The sequence below is a fragment of the Cryptotermes secundus genome, unplaced genomic scaffold (genome assembly GCF_002891405.2).
Source record: "Cryptotermes secundus unplaced genomic scaffold, Csec_1.0 scaffold2487, whole genome shotgun sequence".
Lineage (NCBI taxonomy): Eukaryota > Metazoa > Arthropoda > Insecta > Blattodea > Kalotermitidae > Cryptotermes > Cryptotermes secundus.
Window position 1 is genome coordinate 132,932 of NW_019724641.1, and position 20,299 is coordinate 153,230.

The 20,299-nt window shown below is 39.9% G+C and overlaps 1 protein-coding gene across 1 annotated transcript in view; it reads right to left on the reverse strand.

Moving 5' to 3' along the window:
- LOC111862623 overlaps positions 1-20,299 on the reverse strand; it is a 200,443-nt gene that overhangs the window by 94,467 nt on the left and 85,677 nt on the right. Inside the window, exons 3-4 of the mRNA XM_023848141.2 lie at positions 13,676-13,803; positions 839-1,336 (exon numbers count right to left, since the gene is read on the reverse strand). Coding sequence (XP_023703909.1) covers positions 839-1,336; positions 13,676-13,803 — 626 coding nt within the window. The remainder of the gene's footprint in view (positions 1-838; positions 1,337-13,675; positions 13,804-20,299) is intronic.

Here is a 20,299-nt window from a genome sequence, read left to right on the forward strand (position 1 = left end):
TTTTTGTTTGAGTATGTTTTCTATTGTGTTTCGTGTGCGGAATGCTACTTTTATCTGCGTGTCTTTAAAAAGTTTTGTAATTTTTCTTACTTCTTTTGTACTATATGTAAATATGGCCCACTTTGTTTTTTGTTGTTGTTCGTCGTCATTTGTGTTTGATTTTTGTTCTCGTTTTGTCTGATTCGATCTTTTGATTATGTTTGTGTCGTATCCGTTGTTGTGTAGTATGTTTTTAATAGTGTTCTTCTCTATTTGTTTTCCTTTTTCTGTTATTGGGTATGTGTAGAGTCTATTCATTAAGTAACTAATTAATTAATACTTTAATTTGAATTAAATTTTTAAAAGAAAGTGCTAAATAGAAATCAAAATTAACGCGTGTAGGTTAACAAACAGTTTATACAATTAGAAAGACTGGTGATTTTAAATTTTAACAGGCAGTGTAACAGCTACGTGAGAATACACACCTGATGATGGCCGTTTAGGGCCGAAACATGTAGTGTGGAGTGAGGAGAAGGAAGAAAGAACTACAATAAAATTGTTACACTTAAGACGGTGTTTATCTTATATACACTATATAAGGCAGTAAGTTGCTGGAACGGGTCACGTCCGAAGAACACTGCAAATTGCTTGGGGAACAATGCATCGTTTTTATTTAGTATTAGTAATAAAGGACTTAAGGCAAACACACAGATTTATTATGAAAAGAATCAATCATATTTACGATGTATTCTGGTCCCTCAAGCAATTTGTTTGCGGGTGGGTTCAGTGGGGCTTTGCAGATGGAGTGGAAGGCAGCAGATACATTGACAAGGTTATGTTTATGCAATGGGATACATACTTGAATGCACCTTTGCGCTCTCTGGAGTCATATTAGTCCCTCTTCCATCTCCTTCTTCGTCAAATAGAGAGTTGTTCCCATTTGACGGGATGCCTTGCAGTTCCTGCCTTAGGGCGCTATTATCCTTTTGACTGGTACCTCTAATGCCAACCAGAGGGTTCTCTAACTGAGACTCAATGCCTTCAATGGATGTCCAATTATCCGAAGAAATCACCTTAACTGAAATTGACCCCGAATAGGAAGAAGTGAGTTTTCCATCTTGTTCATCGTAATCTATGGGGATATCTTCTACTGACAGATGAGTGTCTGCGTGCGTGGCCGGATGGTGGGGGAGCGAGTGCGAAGGGTGGGGGCGCAGCGTGTTGGATGGGAACAGAAAGTAGGGGTACAAGTTTGTTGCGGAAGGAAATAATAAGTCGCGGAAATTTCCTTGCTCTGGGTCATATGGATAGAGTGCAGATTCTGTGCCGGACAAATCAAATGAGGCTGGCAGAACGTCTGAAATGAAAACAGCAGGAAAAGAAATCATCAGTGCAGTGCTCAACAAAGTGAACGTCATGCAAGTGCAAAAAAATTCGTTCCATATGAAGAAAAGCTGCTGGTTGCAGGTTGCATTACGAAGAGACTTTCTTCACATGGAACGGGCACGATTCCAACAACTAATGACTATATTTCTACAACTCCACATTAGGGAATAAGATATATTGTGCTTTTCAACTATGTTTATCGCATGGGATTGGTAGGGAATGCAGCCTTCATGCATCTGTTCCTAACGAAATTCTCCTTCATATTAGTCTCTCAAATGTCATGTCATTTGCATAATGTATTCCATATAATATTTATTACACAATTTACTGCCAATATATTCTTTGAACAAGAGAAACCACAATATAAGTTGATGTTTCATTAATACAATACAAGTTCACTTTAATTTCTGTGTAAGTTAATTTCTTATTTATCAAGATAACTCCAAATTTCAAACCATTGAACTTTATGTTGTTTCATGCCTGTAAAGAGACTGGAAATTGTATAGAACCTTTATTAGGTAACGACTCGGTAAACACATTACCGCTGGAACTAATATGCGCAACAACAGGACGTCTATCGCTAGACAACGGCGCGATAAACACGACTCGTCAACAACAGAGGCTGTTTTCTGCGTGGTCCGTGCCGATGAATTATCCTGAAGACAACTGGCGCTACAGTGGAGTTGAGGTTTCAGTTGTGGAGTGTTAATTAACGGTCAACGGAAGCTGAAGATTCGTTACCAGGAAACGTCTAGTGAAAACACTGCAGAGGAACAGTCGTTGTTGAAAGCTGTTGCCAAGTAAAGACTAGCGAGAGTAGACTGAGAAGACTTAGTGTGTAGTGATTTGTAGTGGGAAAATCAGTAATCGTGTTATAATTATTGGTAGTGAAGACTTGTAAGCGGTAAATACATATATTCACCAATCCAAACCCCGTCTACAGTCACTAGTACACGTGACGATAAGTTTACAGTATATACAGGAATTTTATTATATGATGATGTGTTATCGGACGTGTCCCCGAGATAATCTTGGCCAGCTCGACTTAATTCACGTTCGTAGCTAATAAACTGAACAACCTGTATATCCATTTGTGTCATGGTCTGTAAGTGTTAGCATGCCATAAACACATGAGTGAGATCTGAGGTCAAGGAGGCCGCATTTAACACCTCAGATGTGACAGAGACGAATATTTTTGTGCGAAAGGGAAACAAATTTCAAAAGAGAGGAAAAAGAAGTATTCAATTGTCAGGATCGGTGCTTCTCAGTTTACAAAGAAGAAAGTCATCCCTTCATTAAAATTTCTTTGGTAAAATAAGGAACATTATCTAAACAGTTCAGATGCTGCTGCACAAGACTCAGGATTATTGGGTTTTCGGATCTTGCCTATAGTCTTGTATTCTAAAAAGAAATAAATGAACACAAATTTTCGGAAACTGGATCCTTTTCCTTTCTCAGGTATGGGGTGGGAGACACACTATTGAGTCTGTTAGAAAGGGATAACTTCAATCAGGTGTCCCATCAATCACCTGAGGACGGAAACAGATCCAGTTTCCGAAATGTTGTGTTCTTTTGTATCTTTTGGAATACGAGATGATGAACAAGGTCCACAAACCCCAGTAACCCTGAAGACAATTTTAAATGAGACCATAAGTGGGCTGTGTTGTCTGTAATTCCCTTAAATGTATAAGGAGTAAATAAATTTATTCGTCCAATCCAAAACCCGTCTTATAACTCACTCAGTAATCCCTACATTTAATAATATGTTAACTGTACGTATCCAGGCATTTACATCATGTTTTTAATTAACTTTTGACTGTACTTTTATCGTGTGGCACGCGGTAGCGTAGTTGCTCGAGGCATTATGCTACAAGCCGGAAGGGCGCGGGTTCAAGTCCCGATGAGTTCATCGGATTTTTTCAATTGACCTAATCCTTCCAGCCGCCTATGGCCCTGGGTTCGACTCAGCCTCTAACAGAAATGAGCACCAGGAATTAAATTAAATAATTTTCCTGGGAAGTAAAGCGCGGCCGGTGCGTAAGGCTGATAACCTTACCGCCATCTTTGAGCCGATTGTTTAGAAAATGTGGGACCCTCAACGTCTCACAACCCTATGGGCCTACACGGCCTGGTACAGGGATAGCTTTACTTTACTTTATTTTTAGCATAGACTCTCCACTCCAAATAAAAGAAACACTCATGTTGGTACGTATTCTCTGGACACAACATTTTATTTCATTTCACACAAATTAACACAAGAAATCTAAAATATTAACAAGTGCAGTGTAATCGAAATTTTTATTGCCTGTAGTGAGAGAGAAAATAAGGACTTTTCGGAGAAGTGGGGGAGACATGAATAGACAGGAGAATCCATGAGGTCTCACATCCACGGGACCATGTAGCAGCGGAACAGACTTGCGAGAACAGGACGTGACGTATATCGAACGTCATAAGCAAGTGAAAGGAAGTTGCAAGGACCAATTAAATACCTTCAAAAACTTCCTGCAACATAAGAAACTTCTCTAAGAACACCGAAGAAAAAAATTTGTTCCTCAAAACTAACAAAGTAAAACTTTATCAAACTCACATTTATGCCATACTGTACATAAGCAAGTATCAGTTTATGAACGTGTTGAATGTTGCTTGGGTCCAAATCTTCGGGCCCTTAGAGGCTGCCCACCCTTGCTGTACTGTATGTATGGACATTTGTCATTGGGTAGTCATTGGCAAAGGCCAGCAGCATATATAAAAGGCTGACCCATCCTCTCGTCAGAGAGGGCGCCCCACAAAAACAAGACCGTAAATGCCATACAGTAATAAATATCTGGTCATGAACCCCAGATGGGGCTCGACACCAAGACTTACTGACTGAATGACCGTCAGCCGCAATGTGACTTGGACTTTGAGTTCAGTTTGTAGTTGACCTTAGAAGAGAGTAGTCAGTCTTCAGTTGGCTTCGAAGCAGTTATTGTGATTGTGAATAATTGTATATCAAATTTGGGTATATGGAGTGGCAATATGGGGATGTTCCAGCAAAACCAATATTTCCATAATCCAAAGATGTCAGTCAAAGGTACTACGTATGATTACTAACGCCCCATGGTACGTTTCCAATATAACACTCCACGAAGACCTGAAAGTGCCGCTAGTGAAGGAAGTTATAAAAGGGAAAAGCACAAGATACGTGAACAAAACAGAAGGACATGAGAACGTACTAATGCAACCGTTACCGGAACCACAGAATGGACGAAGACTGAAAAGGAATTGGCCAGCCGACCTGAGAGAGGGTTAACGAGGACTTATCTCTGGATAAGCCCTCTCCACATCGCGGGTATAATACAGCAAATTAGCTTATAGAATCAAATGTAATTCTGATTGCTAATTTTATGTAAATAAAAAATAATTGTATAACTGTAAAATTGAATGTCCAATATATATTCTCTCAAATCTGGAAAACCAAGTGAATTATTGTCGCGTTACCTAGGAAACAAGCAACAATATCATATTTTACGTCATATCTCATTCTACTCGATTTCATCAACCTAATAATGTTTGGTGTGAGCAAAAACCCTGAAGATTTATAATGCGATAATTCCCAGGCTACTCTTAGTTCCTCCCTCTTGGATTCAAATATTCTCTTCAGCGTCCTGTTTTCCTTTAATATAACGGTCCACATTTTACACACATACAAAACACGTTTCAGATTAATAAATTTATATCTAGTGTGAAGATGCAATTCATCATCAATCCTATGTAGAAAATAAAATCAAACTTTAAACAAAATTTTCGCCTCGAGGCAGCCTCTTCAAGAACATAAAAATTAAGCAGCTATAATCGTGAAGGAAGCAGTTGCTTTTACCATCCATTTCGCGCCAGGAAACCCACCGTCAGCCAGCCCGGTCTGCTTAAGCTTCTCTCACACAACTCTTCTTCAGTGCTGAAGTACGCGAGAAATATGGACACCAAGGATGGATTTGTAATTATGTTATGAAACTATATTTTAATTTAATTGAATGAAGATAAATGACTAATCCCAAGATCATATAAAGTCGTCGCTTTATGAACTGGTAACAGTAAATGGTAGAGGACTTATTAAAATCAACATGGAAGTCATTAATTCAATACTGTCAGTTTCTCAAAGTAATTAGCTTTTCAGGCTTTCAGAAAAAAAAAACAATAAACTAGAAACAGAAATCTGAAACGAAACCATAGAAATATATGTCAGTATACAGTGCGTTCAGTTAAGGAGGAAACTTCGCAACACCGCTGACCCGACCCAACATTCCTCACAGATTGCTGCTGTAACTGCTGATAGACGAATGAGTCATCAGCGCGGATGAACGCGCGCTGTTACAGTTACTATACACCTGAGCACACTCCAAGACGCTACATTCCAAACTGGTAGTACCCATGCTGACGTAATCTCCCAGCCCCGCGAAAGATGGTATGACCCCTCTACCACGGCTAGAGTTCCGAGAAACTAACAGTACATAGCGTGGATCAGCAGAAGGTACAAGGGAGGATGCTGTGTTGAGTCGGAGGCGGGGTTGAATACCTCCACCGTGACCCTGCGAGTCGTAGCAGACGACGAAAAGGGAAGTCACGAATCTGAGAGAGTAAAATATGGGGAGTTCCACGGGACTCGGACCCGAGAATGACTGTACTGGCGAGGACCGGCAGGAATTATAAACGACAGACCCGTCTTCTCGTTCGAGAGAGCGCCCCACATTAACAAACCCGGAACTGACAGTAATAAATATCGGGTCGCAAGCCCCAGATGGGTGCTTTATTCCAAGAAAGATTGGTCGCTTGACCGTCGGTCGTAACACAAGACTCCGACTCAGAAGGGTGAGTCGGGGTCCGGAATTCCAAATGAGCAGGTGGCTCAGATTTGAGATGGCAGTGAAGACGATGGCACGAAATGAATTAGGCTCTGGAAAGAAGACTTCATGTGTGCTGCAGTTACAGTCAGACTGGTGAAACTACTGTGTTGAAATCCGTTGCTAGGATAAGACTAATGAAGAGTGAGAACGTTAGTGTGTGTGTAACGGTGTAATGTAATGTGTGGAAATAGAAATAACGCTATAATTGCCTGTAGTTATGACTGGTGTGTATCAGGTATCAATAAATTCAATTAATTAATTAAAACCCAGTCTTATAAGTCACGCACACCCCAAAAACTTGAAAATATATTCTTCATTATTTCAAAAATATCCCTAAAATATGTGGGCCTTGTAATAGGGAACAAATTAACCAAAGTTAAAAGAAATTATATTTAGAAAATAAAAATGAATTGGAACAAATTATTTTGAGAAAGGAACAACAGAAACAAAATAGTATGGAAATATATTCAGTTACGAAGAGAGGTTCATAGAGAGGTAAGAAAACGTAATTTTTTCCATGACTATTTCTGTAGATGAAAGAACAGACTTCGGTAACAAAGAGTTGTTGTCAGAACGTTGCTTTGGGAATGTGATTTTATTTGAAGAGTTCTATCTTTTGGGATATAACGCCGTACTGTCTGGTTCATGCTGGTTTCTTGCTTGACTTATTCTTCGATCATGAGGGTGAATACAATATATCTTCTAAAACTTTGGTCGTATTTCACCAAACTACACGGCATTCGATCAAAGAAGATACAACTTTTCACGATCATCGTTGTGAGAGCATCAAATCCAAAGTAAAATTACTTTTCATTCTTTAATTCTAAAATTCTAGTAACTTTATTTAAACTTAAGAAAGTTGCCAGAATTCAATATAGATTTACATAATTCGACGGAAAATAAATCCGTTTTGTATACTGTATATTCTTTTAAAAAAATGGAGACATAATACAAATTTTAATTTGTGCACGAAATAAATGTGTAAATCTGAAATGCAGAGAGACATGTAATGCGGGACAGGAAATACTTTTTCATATAATACAAAAAGGATACTACAAAAACTAGAGATATTAGGAAATGTCTAATTTATACATAATTTTCATGAACATGAAATTGGATAACTACGTGTAAATAAAAAACGACTGTGAAAATGGGGGCATGTAATACTATTTATGATTACAAAATAGTGTTAAGTTATCAAGTGTCAAGATTGTGCATTAGGTTATTTAACGTGGGAAACTCTATCTATTCTACAAATTACTGTCAATTCATGCAGTCAGGCTTTGGGTAGTTTCCTCAGCTACACTGATATAAACTTAGTTACACATAATGTAGTCATTTTGTAACAACAAATTAAAAAAAACGAAATCCGTGGTTTTAGTCTGCAAGCGAACTATACCGACCGAGAGACCGCCTCTTGTCGGCGAAGTTAGTGCCAACTTTAGCTGATAGAGGGTGTCGTGTGGTCAGTGTAACGAATCCCCACGGCCGTTAATTTCGGTTTTATAGACCGGAGCCGCTATTTTCTTGAAACAGATCCTCAATTATCCTCATGAGCGTGAGTGGACCCCGTTCCAGACACACTACTTCTCAGAAAATCTGGTAGAGCCGGGAATCAAACTCGGATCCCTGGATTTGTAACCAGGAACTCTGACCACTAGACCACAGAGGCGGTCCCTTTTTTTTGTGTAAAAAACACGCAAATTAAGTACATTGGTTTATTACCTCGTTATAGTTTAACGTAAATTATATGAGATCACTTTAGAGGGACTAAGCTGTAGAGCCAGCCATTTCAAATGCTTGAATTTTATGGAATTTTATCTTCATGAAGATTTGCGCGTGTTGAGCAGTCCTAGCCATAACGACGGGTCTAACGATAATAGACAACGAATCTCAATATTACTCCTTAAAAGATAGTTGTATCAATTATTGAGACGCAATAAGCACACTGTGCCTGTTAACTTAGCCCACCGTTACCATTAAGGAGCCAATTCCCGTGAGCTTTTCTTAAAAAGGTGGATGTGCGCGAATGGGAACGGAATCGGCTTAAACGTGATTAGGAAGGATCGTACTTTCCGTTTTGGACTCTGGATCACGTTTTCGATGAGACTGAATGACGCAATTTTGGTGTTGAATTGTACATTTTTGCCACCTGTGTGCACCGACATGAAAATGTGTTTGCTGCTTTCTCTTTCGGATGATGTTAAGAAAGTTTACTTATTTCCCTAAGTATAAATTTTTAACATAAACGCGTGGTAAGCTTTTATTTTTTAATGTTCCCATTAGGGAATACTGGGACAGTATATGAACAAATGGGCCGGTCACGGTAGCCGAGCGGTCTAAGGCATGCACTGTCTTCGCTCGCTCGGAAGCCGGGATCGTGGGTTCGAATCCCACTGAGGGCATGGATATTTGTGTGCGTTTTTCTGTGTTTGTGTACAGGTAGAGGCCTTGCGACGAGCTGATCACTCGCCCAAGGAGTCCTACCGAACGTGTAAGATCTAGAAAAACCGAAGTGAACGGAGAAGTGCATGGAGGTAGGACTAGGCCCACTGGGGCTGTAGTGCCAAGGGGGAAAAAAATTAAAGCGCACGTTATAACGTAGTTAGTTGAGGCACTATGCTACAAGCCGGAAGGTGGCGGGTTCAATTCCAGATGAGGCCATTGGATTTATATTTTGATGTAATCGTTCTAGCTGCACAATGGCTCTGCTGTCGACTCACCCTCTAACAAAAATGAGCACGAGGGTATTTGGGAAAATAAATATTTTACCAATATTTAAAATTTTAAAGCATTTTGCACGAAAATGCCGGGACACCGCAATCGATATAGTGACTGGCTACTGGCTGGACGATCGAGGAGTAGGAGTTCAAGTCCCGGTGAGGTCCAGACCGGCTCTGAGGCCCACCCAGCCTCCTATCCAATGGGTACCGGGGTCTCTTTCCCGGGGTTAAAGGGGCAGGGACGTAAAGCTGACCACTCACCTCCAACTAGTGCCGAGGTCAAGAAAACGTGGATCTATACATGAACTCCCCCATTCGCCTTCATGGCTTGGTGCTTAATTAGTTAAATAGAGAGACAACTTGGGAACAAATGGATCAACGGAGCTAAAACCATTTTAGTTACATGCTCTGCCTCATATATTTCGGTTATCCACCCTCTTCCAAAATGAGCCAATTCAGAATAATCGCAATATATTTAAGTCAGTAATTTATATAGGAACCATACATCATGTGGCAGAAACATTTGGACCAGCATGAACGTTACTTCACACTGAAGTCTCCATGATATGACGATCCTAGCGCTCGGACGTATAGCGAACTAACAGCCGATACGTTTCCTAAATCCGCACTGCACGGGTCGAGAATAATATTGTCTTCACAGCTGATGTTGGTTACACGCCACAGATCAGTAAAACATCTACATTTCTCGGACATTCACGTGTAATATTTTATATACAGAGTCCGCATTATTACACCCACAAACTTGAAACTTCAATTTAACTCTCTTCGACACATAGATTCATCAATTCTTAGGTTACCAGAAGTTCCATACTGTTAAAATAAAGTGGTTGATGATAACGAATACGTTTGCTAATACGAGCAAAAGTGACATTTCAGCTCTGATCTTGGAACTGCTAAATTTATTCCTCATTTTAGTAGAAAATGTAGAGCCGCTGTATTTGTCAGTATAGCACTTAGATCATAGATTGGACGACAGGAGTCGCAATTCGAGTTCCAACAAGAGCAAGAGATGTTTCTGCTCTCCACAGCGTCCAGAGCTTACGTGGGGCTGAACTATTCCCACACTAAAAGGGGACAAAGCATATCTACAAACAAAACAAACTCTGTGATTTTATTCCGCAAGAGAACTATACCGACCGAGCGACCGCCGCTTGTCGGCGAAGTTAGTGCCAACTTTAGCGGATAGAGGGCGTCGCGTGGTCAGCGCAACGAATCCCTACGGCCACTAATCTCAGTTTTCTAGACCGAAGCCGCTATTTCCTTGAAATAGCTCCTTAATTATCCAAACGAGGTTGAGTGGACCCCGTTTCAGATCCACTACTTCTCAGGAAATCTAGTAGCCCCGAGAATCGAACCCGGGAACTCTATATTTCTAACCAGGAACATTGACAATTAGACAACAGAGGCGGCTCAATGGATCTATCTTCGGACTTGTAAAGGCCAGACAGTGACCATGGATAGTCATATTTTTTTTTATTTGTTTCATTCTGGTCCGTCACACTAACAATTACAGAGGCAAAACTAATACCGTCTAATGTGACTAATTAAGTTTTATCACTTGAGGATTTATCTCCCTTACATGTTTCGATCCTTACGGATCATCCTCAGAGGGTATCAATACTTTCGGAAACTACTATTACAATAGATGTTAATTGTATGGATACACATATGATGTCTAAAATGCACAATATACGCAATGTTCAACCTTCCACATTCACAGCGGCCTTCTTGGTGTTAAAACTTTTTAAAAATGTTTGTTTTAAAAATTTTCAAGATCAAGCTTAAAATTTATGAACCATACAGGTTCGCGTCAATTCTCCTATTGTTATTCGTAGAGGTGGCTGGTCCTGTGCCGCCTGTTTATCTTGCGAAAGGAGATCCTTAGTATTTCCGTGTTTATGCGTGGCCTGCTGTGTTGTTTACAAATATTCATGCGTGTAGATGGTTTAGGTTAAGTTCTAACAGACATTTAAATTTAAAGATGTGGCAGTTGGGTACATTCACAAATTTTATTCCTGAAGCCCTCTTTGTTTATTTAATTCTCGTGGTGCAATATAAATCAATCGAGACAACAACTTATGAAACGAGCTTAACTCACTTCGCAAAATGCTAGTTTTATTAAACAATTTAAAAAACACCATTACTGAAGCAGCAGTTACTTACAGAAATGCTTCGAGAAGCGTTAAATTGCATGAAACCATTATTTATGCGATAAACATTACTGAGAAGCACAATTAATTAATATCAATATCTTTTATATATATATGATATTTTTTAAACTTCTATGTTTGGCAATAAGATCCAGCAATCTTTCTACTGAAAGTGAATATAGGTTTTTATTTCCGCTTGGAGAATTCGATGTCAAGAAATATAATTTATTAACACGTCTATATATAAATATCTGTTAATCAAATTATTTTAAAAGTGCCGATGATTAATTCATCGATAAGTGCAATGCCAAATGAAATATACTAGTGTATTTCAAGTCAAAGAGGATGATATTGACAAGACATGTAGCACAAATGGGGGAGAAGAGAAAGGCATAAAGGATATTGATGGGAAAGCGAAAAAAGAAAACCAGTGGGAAGACAAAGACGTAAGTGGGTGGACAATATTAAAATGGATCCTAGAGAGATACAATAAGATGCTGTGGATTGGGTTGATCTTACTCAGGATGGCGACAAGTGCAGTGCTCTTGTGAAAACGGTAATGAACTTTCGGGTTCTATGAAATGCTGGGAAGTTTTTGAGTACCTGCACAATTGACAGTTTCGCAAAAAGGGCTCAGCTCTATGAGTGGGTGTATTTTCTTTGTGTGAAGAATATTCTAAATTATGTGGCACCCTTAATTATGTGTAATACAGGGTGTTTCTTTTAAAGCTGAAGATAATTTTAATTCAAATACATTGTAATGGTAAATATATTTATATATTGTATAATTTGTATAATTAGAAAAATACATAAAGCTTCCCATCCAGGAAGCTATGGAATGACACAGAAATGAAGTAGAAAATTTTTATTTGGAGAAAGGTAATGAAGGATTTGCGTGAACAGAAAGTTTCAGACGTTGCAGAATGCATGCCGTTTTCAAATATATCTAAACAGCGACTTTTAAGCTTATGTCACGGAATCTCTGCTCTAATTACATAACTTAATTACTTACTTACTCATGGAGCTGAGCTCTTCTGGAGGAACCGTCAATTCTGAAGCTACTCAAGAATTTCCCAGCATTTTATGGAATCCGAAGGTTCATTGACGTGTTCACAAGAGCCCTTCACTGGTCCCTATCCTGAGCCAAATCAATCCAATCCATACCATCCCATCCTATCTCTCTAAGATCCATTTAAATTTTGTCCACCCACCCACGCCTTGGTCTTCCCAGTGGTGTCTTTCTTTCTGGCTTTCCCATCAATAATAATTACATATAAGCTCAGTAAAATTTAATGTCATGAGTAAAATCTTAAAAATCCGAAGTGCGACGTCAATTGTTGATATCGAATTGAGTTACTACTCCGAATAGGACTTCAATCTTCATCGAATTCTCCTTCACAGAAATATTTATAGTGAAGTGAAATACTGCAAATGCACATGTAATCCATTTCATGCTTGTAAGTATGAGAGAAGTATTGGCTGACTTTATAGTGCACTTCTGTGCTGAGTTGGAACAAGTCCCAACTGTTCAAATAGCTTTCGATTTCAATTAATGTATGTCTTCTTAACTTAATACACTTAGCTTAATTGTGTGTTATATTTTTAGCTTCTTTTAACGAATGCAAAAAAGTGCAGGGAAATATGACAATCAGATCGAAATGACACAAAGTAACAGGGGAAGTGAGATTAAAAATGAGTGCCGGACGTGTAAAAATTAGTGTCATTCGCATGCGAACAACTATCCATGGACTTCAACATGCTCAACACAAAGAAACAAGGACACAGAAACACAGAGAAACTATTTCTAACAACTATAAAAGTATTGGGGTTTCTGAGTTAGTATGAATTCATGTTATTTACACTGGTACCTTTACCATAAAAAACGAAAGGGATATAATTATTCCCTAAAATCGAGAAATATGAACCCCCCTAAAAAGTACCCATACTGAATTCAGTGTCTAGTTTTAGTGGTATTGCTGCCAAAAATATTGTTCCTAGCACAAGAATAAAAATCGAATTCATCGATCAGGTATATAAAAGTAATGAATGTCGTTATTAAGAAAATATATATATGCACGCACACACACACACACACAAAACATACTTAAAATTAAACAATAACACATGAGACTACTTAATATATCAGAGAAAAACTATATATTATTTTTCGTAAATAAGAATATACAATATTTTGAAGAATGCCTTCGTCTGGAATGTGACGCCGTGTAGAACTTGTGCGAACAGACGTTTCGGAGGAACGTATCACCTCCATATTCAGGGTAGAAAAATCCGCGAACGAGGAACCATCGTGAGTAAGTGGCTGCAGACTAAGCCACCAGTCGAAATAATGTTTTCGGCTGGTGGCTCAGTCTGCAGCCACCTGCTTACGAAGGTTCACCGCGGTGAAAACCTCAAATCTTACAAGAAAATGTTTTGACTTAGTGACTGTACTTTGTATGAAATTATGGGCGAAGGTAGAAACTGATTTATATGTCTGGTCAGTCAATCTATCTGATCGTGGCCAGTAACTTACCTACGCAAGGATTGTGGTTCACCATGCTGAAGATTCTATCACATCTTCGTTTCATGTGGTTGTTTGGACAAATGCAACCGAACATAGGCGACAACCTGAGTTTGGCCCAGGCTTCATGACACAGCTCCCTGTAAAGAGAAATAAACAGGTAAACAGATTTATCTAAGATTTTGAAAGCAGGGCAAATTCTCTGTGTGCGAATATTTATGCTGTTAAGCTGGTGGAAGGTTGCATATAAAAAAGAACGTAAAGATTTTCAAAACCAGAGATTTTACGAGGCACGTAAGGCTCCAATTTAGATTATATCGTTTGTGGTGAGTGGAACTGTTCTTTGTGGTAGCTATAGTAATACATCATTATCAGTTCCCTTTTTATGTTCGCTCTCGGAAAGTTAAGAATAGGTGTGGGGGAACCTATAATACTCAAAAACCAAGCACACCCACTTTATAAGATATTGTAGTGTTCCTAGAAACTAAATTCTCTTTGTGGTAAATGAGAATACTGGAACGTGTCTTATAAAAAGAAATGTTTGATCACAGCAAAGCACAAATAAATACATCTGAAATTTTATTGCAACGATTTATCAGCTGTTTTTTGATGTTCCGACATCCAAAAACCTACTGCCGTGGTGTTTATGGAGATGGTAAATGGTGACAAAGCGATTTCTGCGGTACTGTATTTTGTTCAGTAGTAAAATGCAACGTCCCACACTTACCGTCGCGATGGGCTGTAACTTTCATTACACTTTTCGCCTCTATCCAGTTAGTACTTTTTCTGTATTAGTTCGAATTCTTTCCCCTAAGGGCGCTGTGTATACTGAATTACTTATAAGGAGACCAATTGTCCTGCTAGCCGGACTTAAGCTGATAATGTTATTTGTAGGGACATCATGTATTTGGATCCAAAACTGTTTCTATCATTCATATTGTCACGATTTAGGGGTGTAACTATAGACGGGGTTTCGATTTGTGAATGGATTTACTGACCGCTTATACACACACGACTCACGAATACATTTTACAGATTGCCGACATACAAACTAGTGTCCTCAGTCTATTACGGCTGCCACTAACCGTTTCCTGGAAACGAAACCTAACAATGAAACTCTTCAGCTTCTATGTTCATGTTGTTACCTTATGGCTAATACTTCATAACTGAACTGTCAACTTAATTACATCGCTCTCTCTTCTTAGCCTCCCTTGCAGAACTGGACTGAATTGACTGGGTCGCCACAACAGTCTTCCTTGTAACCCTGTTGCACGGACCGAGTAGAAAACACTATTTCCAACAGTAACTCTGTTTTTGTAGAGGTGTGTTTGTCGCACCGTTGCACAACAACGGCTGTCGTCTCGTTTCTTTCGAGGTGTGTCCAGCAACCGGTCTATACGCCACAGTATTTTATAGTGATATTTTCTTAATTATTTCTTCCAAAGTGAAATAATTAAGAAAGTAAAGTAAAAGTAAAGTAAAGCTATCCCTGTAACAGGCCGTGAAGGCCCATAGGGTTGTGAGACGTTGAGGGTCCCACATTATCTAGACAATCGGCTCAGAGATGGCGGCAAGGTTGTCATCCTTACGCGCCGGCCGCGCTTCACTCCCCAGGAAAATTATTTAATTAATTCCTGGTGCTCATTTCTGTTAGAGGCTGAGTCTACCCCAAGGCCGTAGTGCGGCTGGAAGGATTAGGTCAACTGAAAAAATCCAGTGACCTCATCGGGAATTGAACCCGCGACCTTCCGGCTTGTAGAAAGTACCATATAAAATATTGTGGTGAACCGGGATACCTCAGTCGGTATAGCGACTGGCTATGGACTGGATGACCGAGAGGTTGGAGTTCGAGTACCGGTAGGGACAAGAATTTTCTCTTCTCCACATTGTTCAGACCGGGTCTGGGGCCAACACAGCTTCCTATCCAAAGGGTAACCGGGGATCTTCCCGGGGGGGGGGGAAAAGCGACAGGGAGTAGAGCTGACCATTCACCTTCAACTAGTGTCAATGTCAAGAACAGGTGGATCTATACAACCAGTCCCCCATACGCCTTAATCGCCTTATGGACAACTTTACCTTTCCTTACTTAATTATTAAAGTATTAATTATGATATTATGAATATAGATACATATTTTATTTATCTCGCCTATATTATATTTGGCGTGATTGCAATTATTGCATTTTCGTTAATTTTTAAATGATACATGTTCGGGATTACTGGCTTTCTGAACTTTGTGCACAGTTCGGTATTCTAAACAACACAACGTTTCGGGGTCTGGATCTGTTTCCGTCCTCAGGAGACACCTACACTTTTGGGTCCGTTAGAAAGAGCTAACCTCAACCACCGGGCTGGATTCAATTGTTTCAGGGGACGATCACGTGACGGGATCTATTGGCTACAATAGCGAAGTTGCTGGTTCCATAAAAGCGGCGAATTTCATGAATAGCTACGGTACTATTAGCTTTTCAATAAAATCTCACTTCATGGATTTCATCTGAATAGTTGGAACAGATTAAAAGAACTTTCTTCTTCCTCTTCTTCTACCTTTACGTTGTCGATGTAAATAAATTTTATTTTCTTTTAAACTAAGACAGTCGGTAGGACTTCTTGGACGGGGGATCGGCCCGTCGCAAAGCCACTACCTAACACAAACAGAATAAACATAAACACAAACAAACATCCATGCCTTACGTGTGATTCGAACTCAGGATCCCAGAGTCCGCGTGAACGAAAAACAGTTCATGCCTTAGACAGCGCGGCCACTGCAATCGGCTAAAAAAACTACTATTAGATAAAATTTTATATGTGTGCATAATTAATTAAGCACCAAGCCATGAAGACGTATGGGGAAGTGTAGGTATAACTCCATCATTCATAATTTCTGTATTATCTGTAGGCGAGTGGTAAGCTTCACCCTCGTTCCTTAACCCTGGGAAAGAGAGTTGTGTCTCTGCCGAAGATTGAACCTAGATTCCTCGGCCACCTACCCATCCACTCCCCCAAAAAACTTCATGACATAATGTTAGATTAATTAATTACACTGACTTTACTTACTCTGGTATCAGATTAATGTATGTCATATGTATTTTGTGTCCGAATTTCGGTCCTGAGTTTCTCCCAATGAGTTCAGTAGAGGTAACTCGTTTAGTCTGCCTCCGAACAGTGTGACACGAGAGAAACAAATTTCTGCACAGGCTATTGCCTCCCCTCTGCGCCACATCAAGTACCACTCAACAGAAAGAGTGGTTGTTACAGTACAGTAGCCTCACAGTGCTAGCCCATAATTCTCCCTCCTGTGTTTTATGAGGCAGAAATGAGAGAATCCCTGTACCAGCTACTCACTAAAGGTATGCATATAAGAAGGCCCTCCACACATACCAAAGCCTACTCGAATAATTCACGCCTTTACATCGGCATGAAGGAAGTTCACCCGTTCGTCAGCTCTGATCATGTGTTACGGGAGTAAATGGCTTATCCTGTAAGAAATGTGCAATATTTATTAATTCTTTTTTGTTATTTCTATATAAACAGACCGCCTCTGTAGCCTAGATGTCAGAGTTCCTTGTTACAGATCCAAAGGTCCGGGTTGGATTCCCGGCGCTACCACATTTTCTGAGAAGTATTGGGTCCGGAACGGGGTCCACTCAGCATCGTGAGGATAACTGAGGAGCCATTTCAAGGAAATAACGGCAGTGGGGATCCGTTGCGCTGACCACGCGACACCCTCTATCCGCTAAAGTTTGCACTAACTTCGCCGACAAGCGTCGGTCGCTCGGTCGGTATAGTTCGCTTGCGGACTAAAACCACGGAGTTTTTTTATTTCCATGTAAACGCCGATCACAGTGGCTGCGCTGCCTGAGGCATGAACTGCCTTCGCTCGAACGCTGGGAAAGTGGGTTCCAATCCCAGTGAAGGCATGGATTTCTGTGTGTGCGATTATTCTGTGTTTGTATTGTCCTGTGTGTAGGTAGCGGCCTTGCGAAGGGCTGATTACTCGTGCAAGGAGTCCTACCGTCTGTGTTAAAAAGATTAAGGAACTGAGGAAGAGGCTAGGGCACAAGAAAAGGCTGTAGAGCCACTGATGAATGCATGAATTTCCATGTAAACATGATCCTGTCATACTAAAAGTTATGAATACTGAACACATAAACATGAAGTGTTCCTGCTCCTATTGTTAGGGTGAGTTATCTTCCTTAACTGCTTCCGTTTATTCATATGTTTGACTGACTAACCACCAATTCATCTCCCCATCCATCACGCTCTGCAGTATGGGTGCTCTCAAATAGCTGTATTTATTAAGTTGCTGAAGAAATCCTATATTTTTTACGTTATCTGAAAGCTAATAACCATTTGCACAAAAACTGGCCAACCAGTCAATGTCTTTAACCTTTTCAGTTCAATCCTTCGTCCAAATAATACAACCGCATATTCTTGTACTCAAAATAAAGAGAATAGAATAAAATATAAAATGAAAATAAAATAATAATGTAACAACCTCCAAACTGCATCCCTGAATATGCAAATAAAAATCACTAAATTGAAGACCGTTAAGAGTACTCTGCTACATGGCTGAAAGAATTCTTCTGTCAAGACACGTAACCAGCAACCTGGGTATTCTGAATCAACTGAAGAGTTCTTCAGAGTTCCGTCCAATTATTAACTACAACAATTGACACTTCTAAGAGACAAATGCATAATTTTACCAACAGAAAGTAAATACACATGTATATATGTTGTTGAAATGAGACATGCAGTGGGTTGAGCTGTCACGATTAGTGAAAATCTTTCATGTCAAACTTGCTCCATGGCTGCTAAAGAGATAATGCCCAGTAATTCCAAGTGATAACTGTCCTTGGGAGGTATATGTGTGTTCTTATCGAGAAGGGAGGAATTAAGTTGCCTGTGAAGGACATTTTCCTTCGTTTCTCTCTCTCTTATTAGTGGAGTAAAGACTCGTAATACTAATCCCACAATTTCATGCATGTCAAGGAAGCACACGATTTTACTGTGAAGAGTATAGGAATGACATTCTGCACAAATCACTGGATACAACGTCACAATCGAAGTAAGTGAACAAGAAAAGCAGACATAACTTCTCTGGCACTTTAGCTTTGCAGACAGTAAGGATCCAAACACAAATCCGAGTGAGGGGCTATACAGAGCTACAAATTTTGCACTACTTGTCACGTGACCAGTAGCGGTTCTGAGTGTCCAACGTTAGAGCTTATTTCGAGGAAAGTACCGAAATACTTCTGAAGGAAACTTTCATCCTAAGCGGGTACGGTATTGCTACGCTTTCGTGAGGTCCGGGTTTCTATCTTGGCCCGGAGATAAGGTTTGTAGTGCTTTCCTCATTTCGTTCAGAAAAGTCTAAGGATAATAACATTCTGACTCTGCGCTCGGTTTTCTTTGCCGTCTATGTGCAACGTCGGTGACATTAAAGAGAAAAGAAACGACGAGGGAATATTAACCGACGTTGTGCGTAGATGGTAAAGGAAGCGAAACGCCACGTCAGATCTATGCAGTGCAACAGGATGCTGCAATTTAATATTATAATAGAATCTTCTTTCGCCGGTCACGGTAGCCGAGCGGCCTAAGGCATGTACTGTCTTCGCTCGCTCGGAAGCCGGGATCGTGGGTTCGGATCTGTTTCCTGTGAGGTACGAACTGAATTCTTATATATTATTCTTATACACAGCCGGTCACAGTAGCCGAGCTGTCTAAGGCATGTACTGTCTTCGCTCGCTTGGAAACCGGGATCGTGGGTTCGGATCCCTAACAAGGCATGAATGTTTGGTATGTGTGTGTATTTATTCTGTGTTTCTGTTGTTCTGTGTTTAGGCAGAGGTCTTGCGACGAGCTGATCACCCGTCCAAGGGGTCCTACCGTCCTACACACACACACACACACACACACACACACACACACACACTGGACACACTAAGGTATAAGAGGAGCGGCTGAAGTAAGTAAGTAAGTAAGGAATCTTCTTCCCATAAATTTTATAATTAATTACTCGCTAGTCATTTTATAATACATCGCTGTAGAATCTTAACTGCTAGTAATATCCTTATATTAATAACAAGTCGGTTAACTGTGATAATTCTGTTGAAAATGGCATAGCTTGGAACGAATTTTATGTGTTGTGTTTATTTTTATACTAAACTGAACATCAGTCCTTCATGATGGAAGTATGCAGAATGATAAGAACTTAAACCTACAACTTAAAGCGTTTCCAGAAACATCAGACATAACCTGCATGGCCTGAAGACCTGTCGTGTCCTAGAAGTGTACGAGTATTGTGCAGGCTGTTACGAGTTTTGTTTCTCTAGTTTTACTACTACGGGTTTCTTTTGTACTTAGAGACAAATGGAAGAAAATAAATCAGATGTTTTCTTCGCTTTTTCAGGAAACTGGCAACACTGTTCTCCAGACGGATGGTTGGAAGATAAGCTAAAGCTGTTCTTCATCTGCTAGTGGAATTCAAACCCTTAGTTCTCTTTACTCGAGCAAAATCGTGAACGACGTCTAGTGTTTGAGGTTATAAAAATTTCTGTCTTCTGGGAATTTACAACATTTTTTTTTCCTTGGCAATACAGCCCCAGTGGGCCTAGGCCTACCTCCATGAACTTCT